This window comes from Macrobrachium nipponense, chromosome 26 (genome assembly GCF_015104395.2).
Source record: "Macrobrachium nipponense isolate FS-2020 chromosome 26, ASM1510439v2, whole genome shotgun sequence".
Taxonomy (NCBI): Eukaryota; Metazoa; Arthropoda; class Malacostraca; order Decapoda; family Palaemonidae; genus Macrobrachium; species Macrobrachium nipponense.
Genome location: NC_087215.1, coordinates 29,236,285 through 29,258,073, shown reverse-complemented (window position 1 = coordinate 29,258,073; position 21,789 = coordinate 29,236,285). Strand labels below are relative to the sequence as shown.

The 21,789-nt window shown below is 38.8% G+C and overlaps 1 protein-coding gene across 1 annotated transcript in view; it reads right to left on the bottom strand.

Annotated features, from left to right (window-relative positions):
• Positions 1-7,559, bottom strand: part of LOC135200115 (regulating synaptic membrane exocytosis protein 2-like) — a 259,188-nt gene extending 251,629 nt beyond the window's left edge. The window contains 1 exon segment of the mRNA XM_064228455.1: positions 4,603-7,559. Coding sequence (XP_064084525.1) covers positions 4,603-4,730 — 128 coding nt within the window. The 5' untranslated portion in view covers positions 4,731-7,559.
• Positions 7,560-21,789: the final 14,230 nt, after the last annotated feature.

Here is a 21,789-nt window from a genome sequence, read left to right as displayed (position 1 = left end):
TCTTTGCAAAGATAAATATTCTCCGCTGTATTCAATTTCTTTGCAAAGATAAATATTCTCTTGTATGAATTCCTTTTGTAAACGAAATAAATTTATTCTCCTGTATCCAATTCTTTGGCAAAATAAGATAAATATTTCTCCTGTTCTAATTCTTTGCAAATTAAAATTATTCTCCTCGTAATCAAACTTCTTTTTGGGACAAATAAAATTATTTCTTCCTGTATCAATTCTTTGCAAAGATAAATTATTCTCTTGTATGAATTCTTTGCAAAAGAAAATAAATTGAAGCCTTGTATCAAATTCCTTTGGCCAAGATTAAATATCTCCTGTATCAATTCTTTGCAAAGTATAAATATACTCCTGTACAATTCTTTGCAATTAAAATTATTCTTTCCTGTTTCAAATTCTTTGCAAATAAAATTTATTCTCCTTTTTCATTTCTTTGCAAAGATAAATATTCTCCTGTAAAATTCCATTCTTTGCAAAGAAATAAAATTTATTCTCCTGTATCAATTTCTTTGCAAAGATAAATTCTCCTCTTGTATCAATCTTTGCAAAGATAAGTATTTCATGTAAATCTGTATCAATTCTTTGCAAAGATAATATTCGCCCGTATCAATTCTTTGCAAATAAAGATTAAATTAAAAGTAAATATTTTGTATCAATTCTTAAAGATGAATATTTACCCGTATCCAATTTCTTGCAAAGATTAAATATTGACTGTAATTTCAAATTATTGCAAGATAAATATTCGCCTGTATCAAATTTCGTTTGCATAGACTAAATATTCGCCTTGTACAATTTGTTGCAAAGATTAAATATTAGGCCTTTGTATCAATTCTTGCAAAGACTAACTATTCGCATTGTATGAATTGTTTTGCCCCAAAAGAAATTTCCGCCAAAGTATCCAATTCTTTACAAGGATTCAATATTCGCCTGTATCCAATTTCTTAGGCAAAGGATAACTATCCGCTTGTAAACAATTCTTGCCTGATAAATATTCGCCTGTATTCAATTTCCCTTGCAAAAAGATTAATTTATTGCCGTATCCAATTCTTGCGATAAAATATTCTCCTGTAATTTCATTTCTTGCAAAGATTAATATTTGCCTGTAATGAATTCCTGCCAGATAATATTCTCCTGTAATCCAATTCCTTTTGCAAAGATTAATATTTGCCTGTATCAATTCTTGCAGATTAAATATCTCGTAAATCATTCTTCTTCTGCAAAGAGTTAATATTCGTCCTTGTATACAATTCTTTGCAAATAAGAGTTAATATTTTTCCGCCTTGTATCAATTCGTTGCAAAGATACATATTCCTGTATCAATTCTTTGCAAAGATTAATATTTCCCTGTATCAATTCTTTGCAAAGATATATTTTCTGTAATCAATTTCCGCTTTGCAAAGATTCATATTTCCGTATCCAATTCTTGCAGATAAATATTCTCCTGTTAATCAATTTCTGCAAAGATAATATTTAGCCTGTATCAATTCTTTGCAAAGATTAATATTCGCCTGTATCAATTCTTTGCAAAGATAAATATTCGCCTGTATCAATTCTTTGCAAAGATTAATATTCGCCTGTATCAATTCTTTGCAAAGATAAATATTAGCCTGTATCAATTCTTTGCAAAGATTAATATTCGCCTGTATCAATTCTTTGCAAAGATAAATATTCGCCTGTATCAATTCTTTGCAAAGATAAATATTAGCCTGTATCAATTCTTTGCAAAGATTAATATTCGCCTGTATCAATTCTTTGCAAAGATTAATATTCGCCTGTATCAATTCTTGCAGATAAATATTCGCGTGTATCAATTCCTTGCAAAGATAGTTATTCTTCTGTATCCATTCTCTGCAACGATATGCCTCCTTGCAAAGCATCCACTTCTCTGCAATGCAACATATATTTCCCGGTAAAGCCGCAACATATTACTCTGTGGTGCTGAGAAATATTTTTTCTAATACGGTTGTTTGCAATGTAATATATTTTCCTGCATTATGAAATATGTTTCCTTGCAGTGCTAAAACGTATTTTTCAGCGATGGTGGGATGTATTTTCCCCTGATGCTGCTGCAGTGCCGAAATAAGTTTCCTAGCAGTGCCAAAAGACGTTTCCGGGTTGTGCTAATGAATGTCAATTTCTGCACTGCTCGTCCATTGGAACGGTTTCTTTACGATGGTTGACTATTCTTCCCAGCAAAACAAAGTGTACTTCACCGGTAAATGTTTCATTATTATTCTCCATAAAATTTAAAATATATTATTATTATTATTATTATTATTATTATTATTATTATTATTATTATTATTATTATTATTATTATTATTTGAAGTAAGCCAGACAATAACGTTTCTTTGTTAGTATGGTGTTTTTACGTTGCATGGAACCAGTGGTTATTCAGCAACGGGACCAACGGCTTGACGTGACTTCCGAACCACGTCGAGAATGAACTTCATCACCAGAAATACAGATCTCTCACGCCTCAATGGAATGCCCGAGAATCGAACTCGCGACCACCGAGGTGGCACGCCAACACCATCCCGACCACGCCACTGAGGCGCTTCCAGACAATAACGTGCGAAATATCAGTCTATTTCCAGCGCAGTAACTCGACGAGGACAGTTTATGACTCCGTAGTCTAGTGGGAAGCGACCTCGTCTCTGAGCCAAGATAGAAAGAAAACAGAACTTAGGTCAAAGGCCAAGCGCTGGGACCTATGAGGTCATTCAGTGCTGAAACAGGAAAAAAAGATAAAAAGGTTTTACAGGTGTAACAGGGGGAGGGGGGGAACCTCGAAGTTACACTATGAATCAACTTTTGGGAGAGGGTGGAAAGTATGATGAAAGAGAATATGAACGGAGGTACAGTAAAAGGATTGAAAGGGGTTGCAGCTTGGGGCCGAGGGGAAGCTGCAAAGAACCTTAAGTAATGCCCGCCTACAGTGCACTGCACGAGGCCCACTGATGGCACTAAACCAAGAGGCCTCTGGTTGGATCCCGATGTTACTACTTGACCAAGAGACGGACATCACAGAGCTGTAGCATCGGAGAGAGAGATCGTGATTTCAGCCTAATTTAGGTCCTTATTAATTCTTGTTTATTACCTATTTAATGATCTTCTGTGGTAGTAAGTCAACATTCTATGCCCGAAATTCATGGATGGGAAAATATACCGAATTCAGTTGATATCCACTAATTCAACTGGATGGTTTCAATAAGGGTAGCCTCTACCCATTTTCTGATTTGGAAAAAAAAAAAAACTCCCATCTTCAGTTTGTCAGCACAAGCATCCAAGTAAAATCAATAGAAACAGAACCCAATAAATTGTTGCACTTATGAGTTCCAGATCGTCATATTTGATCTGCAACAAGATCTTTCACCAGCCAGAAGATAAATAATAAGATAATGAAGGTCAATACTGATTTGAAATTTGACATCATGAACCATGACACTGTTTGTATTTAACTGATGGTAAGACAAGTGACATATGACTTGATTCTTCGACAAATTTAGTATTGAACAGAAAGTGTCATCTAATTCAATCATTCTCATAGCAGCATGAGTCTTGAAATGGAGAAACAAATCCACAGTCCTGTATGGGTACATATTTTAAATATATGCACCCATACATACCTGCGAATTTGTTTTTCTATTATTAGCATTCATATAATATACAGCTCTCTCTGAGGAAAACCGTCTTCAGATCTGCCAAAGGATCTGAACAGCTGGGTCACAATCAGCAATCGCTCAGCCAGCTGTTGCATCTCGTAGCCAGTGACCGAGTAGACACCATCTGATCCTAATACTCGTTCACGAGCCACATTATCGATCGGGCTCCACGAACCTGTCTACAAAAGGCAAACAGACACCCCAACGGCACATGTACACATCATCCTCTGCTTACAAACACCTTAAAAGAATTCAGCGGACAGAGATCCTGTCTACAAAAGGCAAACACACTAATAGCACATCTGCACACCATCTTGTGCTCACAAACCCCTTAAAAAAATTCGAAAGATAGATAAAAAAAACTGTACGAATTTCAAGCCTTTACAACATAACACCCTTTTCCTGTTCCACCAAGGGGGCCTGCTTACCTATCCGCAATGCATTACGTATCGAGGAAAGCCATCGAGCCTCTCCTGTTCTAAATACATATATATATATAAAAAAGAGAGCTTCTCTATGGCTTCGGTATTTCGTAACTTCTGTATATCATTCGTGTATCGAGAGCTGTTGTAGAGATGTGACCTCTCTTCATCGTCATAACATTCAAGGGGCGAAAGAAAGTGACTGCGGTGCCAGGGGGACCGTGCGCCAGTCAGCTGACGCCAGATGATCGCTTCGGATTCATCCATGTTCTGCTAAAATGGCACATGACATCGTGCCCATGTAAACAAAGTCGGGATGCTTAAGTATGGATCAGCTGCAAAACAAGAAGAAGAAGAAGAAGAAGAAGAAGGAAAGTCAGCTGCAACACAACAGAAAACAGGAGGGGGAGGAGGAGGAGGGGGAGGAGGAAAAGTGCAGTAGAAAAAAATAATTCAAAGGCAGCAAACACTACAATGTTGGGAAAGATTGCTGCCGCGTCTCTTACCTGACGAATTCATGTTCTCTCTCTTCCTCGAGCTTGTGTCTGTGCATAACATTTTCGATAATCCTTCTTTCGTCCTCGGTCAAATGAGAGAGGTCTGGCATTACATCAGCCCCTCCGTCTGACGCCATCGTATGGGGGGGTCACGGGTTTATAGGGAGGAGCTGCTTTTCGTCTCTGTCCTTTTTTGTTCTCTTTTCTTGGATTTTTCTCTCTTTCAATTCTGTTTTCTTATGTCGTTTCTTTGTTCGAAGTGAAAGGGGCTGGGTCTCACAGGCAGCTGCTACGGATGTGTGTGAAAGCGTTTTTTTGGGGGGGTGGGGTTTTTCTTTTGTTTTGTTCGTTTCGTTCAGCAGCAGCAGCTTTGATTTCTCGCGAACGTGAAAAAAGCAAGAAGAAGATTCGGCAACTGAAGTGGTTCAATCACTCAAGAGAGAGAGAGAGGACGTCATATATATACTTATATATTATATATACGTAATTTATATTGATATAGAATTTTCCTGTTAATTCTGCGATTTATCGTATTGGCCCTTTTCCTCGACTTCGTCGCTGAAATGGATATTCTCTCTCTCTACTTCACCGTTCGTCCATCAGGAATGAGGAGCAGTAATGATAATAAGTAGTAATAACAACAACGAGGAGTCAAAATCTCTCACGACACTTCGGCCATTGGCTCCTGCGGAGGTGGTACGTCTCACTCTCATGCCTCAGGCTGATTCACCACCATTATTTATCACCATCATCATCAACACCATCACGATCTGTATCACCAACGACACCATCGACACCATCTTCTTCGTGTGCACCTCCCTCATCATCGTGGACATTTCAATTCCCTCCACTGCATTTCGATTCTTCTTCTTCATCTTCCTCACAAACACTCACTCGACTCTCTTAATTCGTCCAAATGGACCCCCATTATTTCTTTCACTCTATCTTTATTTTCTTTATTTTCTCACTGCAGGGCTGAAATATTTGGACATTCCGAATATTTTTCCATATGCATTTTCTCGCTGTCCTCCCTCTCTCTTTTCTCACTCACTTCCTTTCGTATTTTCCTCTTTTATATTTTTATTTATTTTTTATTTTCTTCTTTGATTATTCTCGCTATTCACCGCCCCGCCCCCAACTTCGGCACTTTGGCTTCAAACTCTTCCAAGAAGAAGAAGAATAATTCTATACTCTCTCTCTCTCTCTCTCTCTCTCTCTCTCTCTCTCTCTCTCTCTTTTTCAAACACACACATACACGTCTCTCTCTATCTCTCTCTCTCTCTCTGTAGGGTCAACCACCTGTCCACAAGCGTCCTCTCTCTCTCTCTCTCTCTCTCTCTCTCTGCAGTTGGAAGCAGCGATGGTAAAGGAAGAAGCTTCTGAATTGGGTATATCTCTCTCTCTCTCTCTCTCTCTCTCTCTCTCTCTGGATCTCCCCCTGTGGGTGCAGTCGTAGCAGGAGTTGTAGTTGTATCTGTCGTACTTCAAGAGGGACAGCAGCAAATCCAAGCTATGAAAAAACGACCACCAGCAATAGAAGCAGCGGTACTTGTAATGGCAGTTGTAGTAGTAGTAGTTATTAGTTGTTGTTGTTGTAGTAGCAGTGGTATTTGAAGTAATAGTATTAGCAGCAGCTGCAAATTGCTTCTGGCCACAATGCCAATGTTGTTGTTGCTGTTGTTGTTGTAGTTGATGTTGTTGTTTCTTCCTCTTGTTCTCGTTGTTGTTCTTCTTGCAGAGAAGGAGGAGGAGGAGGAGGAGGAGGCGGTGTTGTTTTGGGCACTCTGGGGGGGCAGGAAACAAGCAAGAGGGCTCTCAGTGGGGGGCAGTGCCTACCTGTATGTTGGCGTGGGGGGATGTAATAGCCCCTGGGGGGGTCGGGCCCCTTCTGGCCTTCTGGCCGCCACCACCACCCACACCTGGGGGGCCCCCATGCTGCACCCACCCCCACCCAAACCCCCACACACACCAAAACAAGGCCCGATACCCTCCCCCTTCGAGGATGGTGGGTATTATGAAGTGTAGCTCCTCAGCAACTCTGCTGACGACGAGGACGACCAGGTCCAGGACGAAGCAACGAGGCCCAGTCCCTCTACTTCTTTCTTTCTCTCGCTTCTTCCTCCTCTTCTTCTTCTTCTTCTTCTTCTTTTTCTTCTTCCTGTTACTCTTCCCACCTTCCACTCTTTCAGATCAATAGAGCTAAAAGCACTCACAACAATAACAACAACAACATCAACAACATCAACTGCACACTAATTCCTTCTCCGCCCTTTCCAGCGAACTCCAGCAGCTCCTGCTACTGCTGCTGCTGCTGCTGCTGCTACTGCTCCTGCTCCTGCTGACCCGGAGGAGGAGGAGGGAGGTAGGGAGGAGGAGGAGTAGTAGGAGGCCCTTCCTTCCTTCCACTTCTTCTTCCTCGACGACGTCGCCGCCGCCGTCGTCCGTCGGTTGCTTGATCGGTGGCAGTGTAGTAGGCGGAGGAAGGGGAGGGGGAAAGGGGGAGGGGGGAGTGCTAGAGAGAGAGAGAGAGACTGCTAGGCTGCTGCTGCTGTTGCTGCTGCTGCCGCTGCTGCTGCTGCTGCTGCTGCTTCCACTACTCCTACTCCTCCTCCTCCTTCTACTCCTCCTCCTAGTGGCGGTCTTTGCGATGGAATCTTGTTGCTTGCGTGTGGTGATGTTGCAGCTGCACTGGGGAGGAGGACGACCTACTACACTCTACCCAGAGTCCTCTCGATCAACGCCAGCGACCGCATACAGCTGTTCCCAGGCCGCGGTGACACTTTTCCAGCAGCTATTTGGCCGGTAAAATGGCGCCTACAGGTCCGACGTTAGGCATCTTGGTTGGGCGAAAGAGGCTTCACGGTGCCACTGGAATCACTGGAGAGAAGGCTCGGCGCGCGGAGGTATACACACCTGACGCACTACTCATTCCCAGCCTGGAATGCTGCGCCGGCGTCAAGTAGTTCCATTCCCGCTTTGTCCCTCTCTCTTTCTCTCTCTCTCTCTTCCTACCTCTCTAACTCTCGCTCTCTCTCCCTCTCTCTCTTTCTCCGTCTCTCTTTCTCTCTCATAAATAATGGGATGCTATCAGTCGCCCCATCAGCCAATGGGAGCTCAGTATAGGTATGACGTCATGGGTGTGAGGTGTATTGATTTTTGCCTGAACATCCCGTAGAGTAGAAGTGAATGAAAACCTGCTACCGGTCGCGATAGAAAAGCTTCGCCCGGTTTTGGTGGACTTTTCCCAAACACGTCCCGATCGGGAGTCCCCGCCACCAGGACCAGTAGTCGCTCGGAATTCTGGGAGGGGCTGACTTGAGTCAGGTCTTGAGGGGAAGAATTAGAAGAAGAAGAAAAAGAAGAAGATCAGAAGGCAGCTGGCAAGTGAGAGGAAGAGAGGAACCCTACCCTTTCTCTCCTCTTTTCTCTTTTTCAGATAGAAGGACCAGCACTTACGTGGGACTTGGTATCCCAAATCATCCAATGGTCCAAGACCAAAGAGAGAGAGAGAGAGAGAGGAAGGATGAGAGGAGAGAAAGAGGAGAGAGGAGGAGGGGGGGGAGGAAGATAGGAGAGACGAGAGAGAGAGAGAGAGAGAGAAAGAGAGAGAGAGAGGGAGGGCAGAGAGAGCGAGGGGGGGGAGAGGGAGGAGAGAGAGAGAGAGAGAACTTTCATGCACTTGCAATACCATTCAAGTCTGGGATCGAATCCGAGTAGGGGCCAGAAAGAGAGGAGCGGGAGAGAGGTTGCACACTGCTTACACTTATTGATGCTTATCACACGCTAAAATCAGTTCGAGTATAAATGCATACTTACATACATACATACATATATATATATATATATATATATATATAATATATATATATATATATATATATATATATATATATACATATATATATATATATATATTTATAAAGGTTCGTTGGGATGCAGCTGATAATTCAATGGCATAAAATTATAATGAAAAAACGTGGTGGTCAGGAAAAAGGGGGACATCTTACAACTCGCTGGAGCATTATACTGTCTTTTCCACAACACACCTATTACGAAATCGCCTCAAGAGAGACAGCTGATTGACTAAAACTGTACGAGAGAGAGAGAACTTTTTTTTTTGTGTACTCGAAAACGTCTATTGTGATAAGATATATAAAAGAATGGGTTGTAGATCGGCTAAAAACGAATGAGGGGAAAGAGAAGAGAGAGAGAGAGAGAGAATGTAAAGTCTATCTATAACATGAAGGAGGAAACTACTCCTGGCTTGACCGTCATATAGTACAGCAAGAATCGATCATTCTAAATGCACCGATGCCTTTAACGGCGGCACTTGCAGTGACGTCAGAAAGAGAGAGAGAGAGAGAGAGACAAGGTAAACGAGAGACAAGACGAGAGAGAGACTCCTATTTCTTTCAAAAGTTTACAAAAGTCAGAAAGAAGAACTTTGGTAATTATAATGAAAACTTTAAGGATTTATATATATATATATATATATATATATATATATATATATATATATATAAAGTACTTGGTGAGACCTTCTTAGCCATGACTTTGTTTGTATATGTCGATGACGTCTACCATTTCTATATAGAAAAACAATCCAGCAATTGAATCTACATAAAGCTGCTTCACATTGTATACGTGAAAACCAGAGGTTTATGTGGGATTTCATATATATATATATATATATATATATATATATATATATATATATATATATATATATATATATATATATATATTATACACCACCGTCTTTACATTTACTGTACAGCTGGTGGTTTATCATTGAATACTTAAACACGCGTATACACACATGTATTACACATGAATACATGCATAAATACACACAAACATATATATATATATATATGGAAAAATAAACAACGGAGCTTCTGCAAGATCTTTCGACGTTCAACGTCCTTTACTCAGCAGATAGTTTATCTGCTGAGTGAAGGACGTTGAACGTCGAAAGATCTTGTAGAAACTCTGTTTATTTTTCCTTCGTGGCTTATACCTTTATTTATGGATTTATCACGTTCCAAACTTTCGTGATTCTGTTATACATACATACATACATATATATATATATTTAACTCTATATATATATATATTATATATAGATATTTTATATTATAATAATAAATATATCTAATATATGATATATACACACTTTGAAGAACAACCACGTTCGTGACAGATGGGGATGAGAAAAAAAGGAGAGTTTTCTTGCTAATCAGCCCTTGCTTTATCATTAGCAACAGACTTAAGACTTTTAAGCTTTACGAGAAAATTTCTATCGCCAGTGGAAATAAAACTCAATCCAAATCTTACAGAGGCGGAGTCCTACACAGTATTCCCCGTAGTGGGGACAGCGCCGTTAGTGCACCTCAGGGGGGTGAACTGTAGGCACTGTTAAAGGTCTTTGCAGCGTCGCTTCGGTCCCTAGTTGCAACCTCTTTCATTCCTGCTGCTGTTCCTCCTTTCATATTCTCTTTCTTCCATCTAGTTTTTCACCCTCTCCTAACAATTATTTCATAATGCAGCTGCGAGGTTTTCCTCCTGTAACGCCTTTCAAATCTACTTACTCTCAATTTCCTTCCCAGCGCTGAATGACCTCTTAGGTCCCAGTGTTTGGCCTTTGACCTAAACTCTACATTCCATTCCATTCCCGCATAGTATTGCGTTCCTAAATTCCTCTCTCTCTCTTTTTTTTACCTTTGTGACTTTTTGTGGTGGTGCTCACCCATCTGATCCTCATCGAGAGAGGAAGGGGGTGTTAATCCCGGTTTAGGGTCACCGATGCCAGGTATTTGGCATTCAATCAATCAATTCAGGGAGTAAGTCTCCGGATTATTAGCTTCCCTAACGAATCTGGAGAGCTTAGTCGCTCTCAGGGTCTGGCTGGCGGTTATGTGATCGAAAACATTGACTGAACGAATGGATGAATATAGAACTTAGACCAAAGGCCAAGCACTGGGACCTATGAGGTCATTCAGCGGTAAAATGGAAATTGACAGTAAAAGGTTTGAAAGGTATAACAGGAGGAAAAGATCATTAGGAGGGGGTGGAAAGTAAGATGAAGAATGAGAATATGAAAGGAGGTGCAGCAAAAGGGACGAAAGTGGTTGCAGCTAGGGGCCGAAGGCACGCTGCAAAGAACCTTACGTAATGCCTACAGTGCACCGCATGAGGTTTCACTGACGGTGCTACTACCCCGCTACGGGGCCTAAAACATTGACGGATGTGTTTTCAGCTGCCGTTGGTTCCGAGTTGGGAAGGACCCTTCCACTACGATGTGGTATTTCACTTCATTGCTTCTAGTGTTGCCATTTCACTTTCCTTGAAATTTACTCTACGGTCGAAATCTCTTACAAAGTATTGCTATTGCATCATTTCAGAAGTTCAAGCGAAAATACCCTAATACTATTCGTATTGCATTTGAATACCTCTTTATCTATAAATCGATTTATCAATTTTTGTCTTTTTTTGATAAGTGGGATCTCTGCTTTCTGCGTTTCACTTGACTTCCTCTTACTCCTTCCTAATGGGATTGGATTATAGAATTGAGGCCAAAGGTCAAGCGCTGGGACCTACGAGGTCATTCAACGCTGAAAAGGATATGGACATGAAGAAGGTCTGAAAGGCGTAACAGGGGGAGACCTCAAAGCAGTTGCACTGTGAAACATTTGTTAGAGAGGGTGGAGAGTCAGATGGAAGGAAGAGAATATGAACGGAGGTACAGAAAAAGGAATGAAAGAAGTTGCAGCTAGGGGGCCAAAGAGACGCTGCAAAGAACTGTAAGCAATGCCGACAGTGCACCGCGTGACGTGCACTGACAACACTAACCCCCACGGGATACTTCTTCCTAATGAGCACCGTATTTATTCTTTGGAAGTTTGAATTTCAAGCTTCTTCCATAAGAATAGGTTTCATCTACGGAATTATAATGATTCTTTTATTAACATTAATGGCTGTTTTGTGCTCCCCGATGCGTTTATTGAGACACCTTCCGGTCTCCCAGTCTGCAACAGTTGCGACTGATAACGAATACCCAAAGTCGCCCTTTTCTTTTGCTTTCCCACACCCAAGATTGACGGTTTGTTTGTTTGTTTGTTTGTATGGTGTTTTTACGTTGCATGGAACCAGTGGTTATTCAGCAACGGAACCAACGGATTTACGTGACTTCCGAACCACGTCGAGAGTGAACGTTCATCACCAGAAATACACATCTCTAACCCCTCAGTGGAATGCCCGAGAATCGAACTCGCGGCCACCGAGGTGGCAGGCCAGAGCATACCAATCACGCCACTGAGACGCTCCCCACCCCATCCCAACTCCAACCCCCCCCCCCCCCCCCCCCCCCCCCCCCCCCCCCCCCCCCAACACCCCCACCCATGGAGAGCAAATCAAGCAAGGACCTGGTATAAAGATTCTGTCTGTAAAATTGCCTCTGACAATGACTAGTTTCTTGGAGGATTTTAAATATATTTCTAACAACACACAAAGCTTGAATAAGCAAGAGAGGGTCTTATTTGATTCTGTCTATACCGTTACGAGATACACAGTTTCTACCAAGAGACTAAAACAAGCTCATTTCTTATTTGGATTCCAATAATGTCAACCTAGAAGCAGAACAGATTGATTAACTGATTATAGTTACTGAAACTGGGATCACAACACAGAGGTTATTGACGCAGAAAAGAGAAAAGCTGTTTCCAAGGGAAGGCTTTCGGGTTTCGCAATACTTCCATTGCCAGACAGTGTGAAGAGTTGCATTCCCACAACGTGAGCAATCTGAACAGACTGCTAAAAGAGTAAAAAAAAAAAATACTACCAAAGTCTACTTCCAGTCTGACAGTTTCAGAGAACCAAGGAATTGAAATAGATATTTATTCAGAGTTTGTAGTTCTGATTCCTCTCTTTCTCTCCTCTCTTTCACTTTATGTTTTCAGAGTTGGAATTGGAATATCGAATTTAGGCCAAAGCCCAAGCGCTGGGACCTATGAAGTCATTCAGCGTTGCAAGGGAAATTAAGAGTTTGAAAGGTGCAACAGGAGGAAATCCTCGCGGTTGCATTATGAAACAATTGTTTGGAGAAGGTGAAAAGTAAGATGGAATAGAGATAGTATGAACAGAGGTACATTGAAACATAGTTCCACGTTGAATGAGTAGTTTACGTGCTCGCCTACCGATTCGGTAGTCACGAGTTCGATTCCCTGTTCTGCCACTGTGGAATCAGATGATTTTGTTTCTGTTGATTAGAAATTAATTTCTCGATATAATGTGGTTCTAATCCCAAAATAAGCTGAAGGCTCCATTGCTAGGTAACCAATTGGTTCCTAACCACGTAAACATATCTAATCACTAGGCCCAGCCCTAGGCGAGCTATTAATCAGCTCAGTGGTCTGATTAAACTAAGATATACTTAATACAATGAAACGTATGAAAGGGGTTGCATCTAGGGGCCGAAAGGATGCAGCAAAGGTCCTTATGTAATGCCTACAGTGCACCTCATACCCATTAGATTATAAGATCATCATATCGTGAAAAAACAAAACATTCCCTAGAAAATCACTTGTAATCAGATATTTCAGAACTATTAGATTTTTATGATCATTATAGTACCACAGATATCATTACACCATGGGAATAATTTAGAGCCAAGGGGAATTATAACTGATATGTACATCCCCCATGGCCAGGAATCAGAAAGGAATGGAACATGGAATTCAGGCTTGAAACCAAGCACTGGAATCCAAAGGATTATTCAGATCTATAATGAATTGGGTTTGAGATGCATGTCACTGAATTTATGAACTGAATAAATAAAATGATAAATTATTTTAAAAACTATGGTAAAAAAAACTGAAACAGGCTGTCCCTGGTTATCGGCGATCTCCGTTATCGGCGATCTCCGTTATCGGCGATCTCGGTTATCGGTGATCTCGGTTAACGTCGATCCGGTTTAATGACGCTTGTCTAGCCCCATAAAATCGGCGATTTATGGCGTTGGGACTTTGGTTCAGATACAATGACAGATAGTCAGTTTCAGCATTTGGCAATCTTGGTAGCCAAAAGCACACGTCAACTGTTTATTTCTATGCCTAAAATAATGGCCTACGTTAAAACCGTCCCAGGAGTAGATGCACATATTAATTTTATCATTCCCTCTAGGTATTAAAATAAGTATGGTGAATCGTATGTTAAGTAGCATCCGTGATGAAATATCATTGACATTTTCCTGTGGTATTCGCTTGTACACTAAAGCCACATGAATATAATGTGATTTTTAAAAGCATATACATATATATATATATATATTATATAATATATATAATCATATAATATATCTATATTATATTATATATATATATATATATATATATATGTATATATATATATACTATAATATATAATTATATATAACATATATACAGATATAGATATAGATATACATATATTACGCAAATGTATATATATATAATTATATACATATATTATATAAATATTTTTAATCTACTTACGTACATCTTTTTTAATAGCCACAAAGACCCCTTGCACTAGATTAGATACATTAATGATAAAGGTTCGAATCCTGGCGCAGAGGGCAAGTTTCTGCAGTTATTCTTCACTCAGATACAGTCTCCTTGTGGTAGGTGTATCGTAAAAAGTGCAATAAATTCAAGAGATTGAAAGGAAATTTATTTATATGTGTGTATATACGTATATATATATAAATATATATATATATATATATATATATATATATATATATATATATGTGTGTGTGTGTGTGTGTGTGTGTGTGTGTGTGTGTCGTCTGTAATATATATATATGTACATAAACATATAATATCTTTTAATTTGTAAATTTCTTAATTCTGAGTCTTTGTAACATTTTTGTATATTATAAATGCGTTTTTCAGCTTTGAAAATGAGGCTGTGTCCTCGAAAAAACGTCAGCATGTATAATAAACGGACAAATACTAGTTCATGACGCCTCCTTCAGTTCCTTGAAATATATATATATCTATATATATATTATATATATATCATATATATATATATATGTGTGTGTGTGTTGTGTGTGTGTGTGTGTATTATTATCTAATAGATATATATAATATATTACTGTATGTATACAAATTTACAAATACTACCATTTATAATTTCCCTTAAATCTCAAGTTATTCTTAAGATATGGAGTATTCAATATCAAAGAATACTTGGAGCTTAGTATATTTGAATAAATAAAAAAAATAATCTCATATGTATATAAGCACCAAAAATTCTCCATATATATATACATACATACATATAATATATAATGTTTATACGTATATTTATCTATATATATATATACATATATATATAATATATAAATATATTATTATATAAGTTGTTTTCCTTTTAAAAAGGATTTTAGAGAAATCACCGAAATAAACACTCCCATACGACATTTCCTCTTTAATTATCAAATGAAAGAAAAGAAACCCCCAAGTAGAACCTATCCACAGCACCTTTGAAGAAAAAACTCTACGGGTGTTATCTTGGAACAGATTTTGTTTTATGGTTTTTTTACGTTGCATGGAACCAGTGGTTATTCAGCAACGGGACCAACGGCTTTACGGGATTTCCGAACCACGTCGAGAGTGAACTTCTATCACCAGAAATACACATCTCTCATCCCTCAATGGAATGCCCGAGAATTGAACTCGCGGCCACCAAGGCGGCAGGCCCAGAACAAACCGACCACGCCACTGAGGCGCTAGTTTTGGAAACGTTAAATTATATCTACCACCCTGTGGTAGGGATGCAAGAATACTACCTCCGTAGGTCCTGCCTGTCTTGAAAGGCGACTAAAGGAACAGCTGCTGCCTTGCAGTCTTACTATGGGAGCATAACGTTACTTAGTAAAACAGGAAAGATACATGAAAAGGAATTCACTGAAAAGATTAAACAAATGAGAGCAAGTTTTATAGTAGATACAACAATGTGGGCTAAACATGGAAAGGGATAGGTAGATCAAGCGTTTGTCCATGGCATACTGGTACAAGAAAAAACTCATACTGTAACAAAATCGACTGAGACAATGTACAAGATAACTAAGGATTATGCATAAAGAATAAATTCTTGAAAATTAATGAAAGATTTTATGAGGTTAGCAGTCCGTTTTAAATTGTATAGATGGGTGAGTGGCTGGTTTAATTTATATGTATACCTGAGACTTTGATGTTTTATATATTCATTAATGAAGTTATGTGAAAACTAAAGGGGGAAAAAAAATAAAAGCGGACATACTATGTACAAGGTTGTGAGAAAAGAGAAAGGGTTATGAATGAAGTATGGATCGGTGGAGTACCGATCACCGATGATCAAGAGAAACTACAGAAGTAATAGTGCAAAAGCTCCAAAGAGTCTGCAAAAGGAAACAATTGAGAGCAAATTTGGATAAGTGTAAAGTCATAAGGGTAAAGACACCGGAAAGATGGATCAGTAGATGCTAATAGGGATTGTGGAAGAATGGAACCAATTGATGTGTGCAGGAATTTAAGTTTAAATATAATAGATAGTGGTAAATAAAGAGAATAATGGTTGAGAGCAAATTTGAATAAGTGTAAAGTCATAAGGTAAAGACACCGGAAAGATGGATCAGTGGATGCTAATAGGGATTGTGGAAGAATGGAACCAATTGATGTGTGCGGGAATTCCAGTTTAAATATAATAGATAGTAGTAAATTTGCTCTCAAATGTTTCCTCTTGCAGAATCTTTGAAGCTTTTGTAAATAAAAAGAAGAGTTGAGTAACAAAAAAAAAAGATGAACCATAGAAAGAGCATGGCATGTGTAAAAGATTGGAAGAAGCTTAATGAAAGTGTCTATGGACCCCAAGGGAGGAATGTAACATCTCATTTGATATCCCATGAAAATTCCTGGTGTCTGTTTCTTCTTCAGCCTCATAATTGCCCTTCTCAAGTCCTCCTCAACGGGCAGTCCCAAAAGGAGTCTCAAATACATACTAACACAGTGGTTCTCGGAATTTCAGAATTTCAGAGGGGGGTGGGGATAGGTGACCACGGATTTTTAGCATTACATGCATATTACTTGGCATACACCCTTTGAGGCACACAATTTTGGAGAGGGGGAGAATGACATTCTGCCGTAGGGCGAATGGGTGCATGGGCTAAAAAAAATGTTGAGAACCACGGTTCCTAATACGAGAAACGTTTAAAATACTCTTCACAGAAATGCATTCATTTTTCATGCCATATCTACTTATCTCAGCTCTGGGATCCAATTGTTCATTAACCTTTCATTCTATTTGCTGCTTTGGGGGGGGGGGGGGGGGTTGGGGGGGGGGGGGGGGATGGGGGTGGGAACAGCTAATTATTCTCCATAAAAAAAAAATCTCTCTTACTCCCCTTTAATTGTACTGCTTTATTTCCTCTCTCACTTTCACCTTGGCTGCTCTATCCATCCTCCTGCATCCCAGGCGCCTCAGATAGACTATATTTTCCTTTTACATTGAGTTGAATATGAAATTTAGGCCAAAGGCCAAGCACTGGGACCTATGAGGTCATTCAGCGCTGAAATGGAAATTGACAGTAAAAGGTCTGAAAGGAGTAACAGGAGGAAAACCTCTCAGTTGCAGCACTATGAAGCAATTGTTAGGAGAGGGTGGAAAGTAAGATGAAGAAAGAGAATATGAAAGGAGGTACAGTTAAAAGAACGAACCCTAAGTAATGCCTCTAACTATATAACCCCAACAACGGATTCTTACATCCTCGTCATCTACAACTTCTGCCTCTGTCTTGAACACTACAGTAGATTCACATCAACCGTGCATCTGATGTCCAGGCCAGTCCCTTACGACGCTCCTGATTGGCTGTTGATAAGCCAATCACAGGGCTGGAAACTCAGTCTCTCTCGAGAGTTCACATAGGCAGGATGTATGTTCCACCTCTCGTGAGGGATACTTTGTAAAGACATATCACTCAGGAGAGGTGGAGCATACATCCTGCCTAAGTGAACTCTCGAGAGAGACTGAGAGTTTCCAGCCCTGTGATAAGCCGTTGTAAGGGACTAGCCCTAGACATCAGATGCACAGTTGCTGTGATTCTACTACTATAGCCATTCATTCATCCATATTCTCCTTATTGCTTTTCTTACTTCCTTCCTATCATACTCACTTGTAAGAAGCGCATTCACAGTCATATTTTCACTCCTTCCTCTCTGACTTAACCTACGTCTCTTCATCTTTACTTCAACCAAATAACGGTGCAATATACTTCCAGCTACTTGTTTGTTTGTTTGCTTGTTTTTACGTTGCATGTAAACCAAGGGTTATTCAGCAACAGGACCAACGGCTTAACGGGACTTCTGAACCACGTCGAGAGTGAATTTCTATCACCAGAATTACACATCTCTAACCCCTCAATGGAATTCCCGAGGATCGAACTCGCGTCCACCGAGGTGGCAGGTCAAGACCATACAGATCACGCTCTACTTCCAGCTACTCATTTTTTCACCATTATATCTCTCAACTTACTCTTCCATCTCTAATCTGTAATAAATTATATTTTTTTCTAGACATCTTCTCTTTCCAAAGTACATACACTTATAGGAATTTCCAGTAGCCAAGCCCCTTTCCAAACCCATCTAGCAAGGCTTTGGTAACGATGTCATCTCTTTATTCGTCACCTAATTTTGCGTTCAAAACACCTAGCACAACCACACCTTCATATTCTCCAAACCCAGCCAGGGACCGGGTCAGATTCTCCCAAAAAATATTCGCTTTTTGCGTTGCCATTGTGGATTCAATGAACATGGGAATAATTTGAAGAGATGATAGAGAGAAAGAGAGAGAGAGAGAGAGAGAGACTCACCTTTCATCAATTTCCATGCTCTGACCAGACACAAGTGGCACTTCCTTATAGCAACTGCAGTCAGGAGGATTTGATTTTGGATTATTCATGGGCATTAAAAACGGGCATCGCGACATCTGGGTCAATTATTGACGCTGAAAGGAAACTGAATAGGAAACTAAAGAAGATTACTCAAAAATGAAAATCCTTTAAGCATTTAAGAATATATATACACACATATATATATATATATATATATATATATATATATATATATATATATATATATATATTTATACATATATCCATATATATACAATATATGATAAATATATATATATATATATATATATATATATATATATATACTATATATATATATATGATGCTTAAAAAATCACAGTAGATGCACGTGACTTCATTAAATAAGCGAATACCACACACACATATGTGTGTGTGTGTGTGTGTGGTATTCGCTTATTTAATGAAGTCACGTGCATCTACTGTGATTTTTTAAGCCTGTATATGTATATATATTATATGTATATGTATGTAATATATATTCTTAAATGTTTAAATGATTTTCATTTTAAAGTAATTTTCTTTAGTTTCCTATTCAGTTTCCTTTCAGCGTTAATAAATACTGCTTTTCTGTAACTTTTCTTATTTATTACCTACCTGGAGAGAGAGAGACAGTACAGTATCTGAAGTATAGTATTTATCTACTATATTTTGGAGTTTTTATAGGCTCCTTTTATTAGTGTACACACACACACACACACACACACATATATATATATAAAGATATATATATATATTATATATATATATATATATATATATATATATATATGATATATATATTAGTATATATATATATATACTAATAAAAGGAGCCCATAATATAGAAAATAAGCACTATACTTCAGAGACTGTACTGTGTCTCTCTCTCCAGGTAGGTAATGAATAAGAAAAGTCACAGCAGCCCTCGGAAATATTCATTACCTTGATTTGTTTAATCAAAGCTGACTCCATCATCTGGCTTTTGTACCAACAATTGCTGCTATAAATTTTATGTGACAAATTCCATTTTATTCTTATGTTATGGCTATTTATATGGTTAAAAATACCTGAACTCTGGTGTCCATACCTGACTGACTGTTTTTGTTGTACTAATCTCTTGGGAAGTGATTTACCTGTAAAACTGATATAAGAATGGTCAGAGTCCAGTCATTGCATTTTGTACACTCCTGTGTCTTTGGGGATTGGCTTTTGTTGGACATTAATCAGTTAGAGTTTTCAAGAGTCCATGACATCATATTAATTTTATCCAGGTGTGGGATTTTTATTTTATTGTTGGGTGTCTCTCTGGTCTTGTCTTGAGGGGGTTGGTAGATTATGTTTGCTTTATGGATTGCTTTCTCAATTATATAGTCAGGGTACCTTAAAGATGAAAGATGCTCACAAATTAGTTCAATTTCCTTTTCCAGGAAATCTGAGGAACAAACTGAACCAATTCGCTTTCATCGTTAAAGTACCCTGACCATATAATTGAGAAAGCAATCGATAAAGCAAACTTAATCTTCTACCAACCCCCTCAAGACAAGACCAGAGAGACACCCAACATTAAAATAAAAATCACACACCTAGACAGGATTAATACGATGACACGGACTCTCAGAAACTCTAACCCTTTTGCCTTTACCTATCAAAATACCCTAGCCAAATCCTTGATTAATGTCCAACAAAAGCCAATCCGCAGACACAGGAGTAAACAAAATCCCATGCTTGGACTGTGACCAATCTTATATCGCTTTTACAGGTAAATCACTCCCCCAGAGATTAATACAATATAATAGTAAGTTAGGTATTGACAACAGAGCTCAGCTATTTTTAACAATATAAATAACCATAAACAGCAATTGTTGGTACAAAAGCCAGATGGTGGAGTCAGCTTTGATTAAACAAAGAAAGGTAACGATTACCTCAAAGGGCTCCTGGGATTCTGATATGATACATAAAAATTTCCTCCAACCAAGGCTTAAGATGATTAAAAAGAAATTATCAACAGGGGTGACTTAGTCAAATGGCTTACCTGTGAATGGATCTCTTAGTATAAATAATGCTTTTCTGTAACTTTTCTTATTCATTACCTACCTGAAGTGAGAGACAGCACAGTCTCTGAAATATAGCACATATTTTCTATATTTTGGCATGTTTATGGGCTCCTCTTGATTAATAGATGGAATTCTGTTGTAACAACAACCTTCCCACTTCACTCATAAATGCATACATACATACACACACACACACACACACATATATATATGTGTGTGTGTGTGTGTGTGTGTGTGTGTGTAGTGTGTGTGTGCGTGACTGTGAAATATTTCCTGCTAAAACAGAATTCCATCTAATAAAAGGAGCCCATAAAAATGCCAAAATGTAGAAAGTAAATGCTTTATTTCAGAGATCAACTGTGTCTCTCTCTTCAGGCAGGTGATGAATGAGAAGAGTTACAGAAAAAGCAGTGTTTATACCAAGAGGTCGACAGGTCGGCTGTTACGTCACCCCCAGTTTACAATTTCTCTTTACTCTTCTTAATTGCTGGTTGGAGGAAGATTTTATTTATAATATCTGAGTCCCTAGCTCCTTTTGAGATATTCATCGTGTTCCTTTTTTTAATCAAAGCTTTTGAAATGGAAATTGCTGCTATAAAATTATATATGGCAAATTCCAGTTTAGTCTGTGATTATGGTTATTTATGTGGTTAAAATAGATGAGGACCGTTGTCCATACCTAACTGAACGTTTATATTGTATTAATCTCTGGGGGAGTGATTTACCTGTAAAACTGATTTAGGATTAGTCACAGTCGAGGCAAGGAATTTTGAATACTCCTATGTCTTTGAGGACTTGCTTTTGATGGATGTTAATCAGGGATTTGGCTAGGGTGTTAGGTAGGTAAAAGCAATAGGGTTAGAGTTTCCAAGTGTCTGTGTCAACGGCTTAATCCTGTCCAGGTGTGGGATTTTTATTTTATTGTTGGACGTCTCTGTAGTCTTGTTTATGGATCACTTTCTCAGTTATTATGGTCAGGGCACTTTTAAGATGACAGCTGCTTACGGAGTAGTTCAATTTCCTTTTCCAGGAAATCTAGGGAGCACATCCATAAGGCTCTTAAGAATAGATTGCTGGCTATGCCCATCTTGATAGAAAAGTCATGATAACTAAAACAGTGAATGTATGAAAGAGAAAATGCTGTTTTTCCATATATGGTAAATTTGTATTCCATTGTGTTTCTAATTATTAAAACATCAAGAGAAGGAA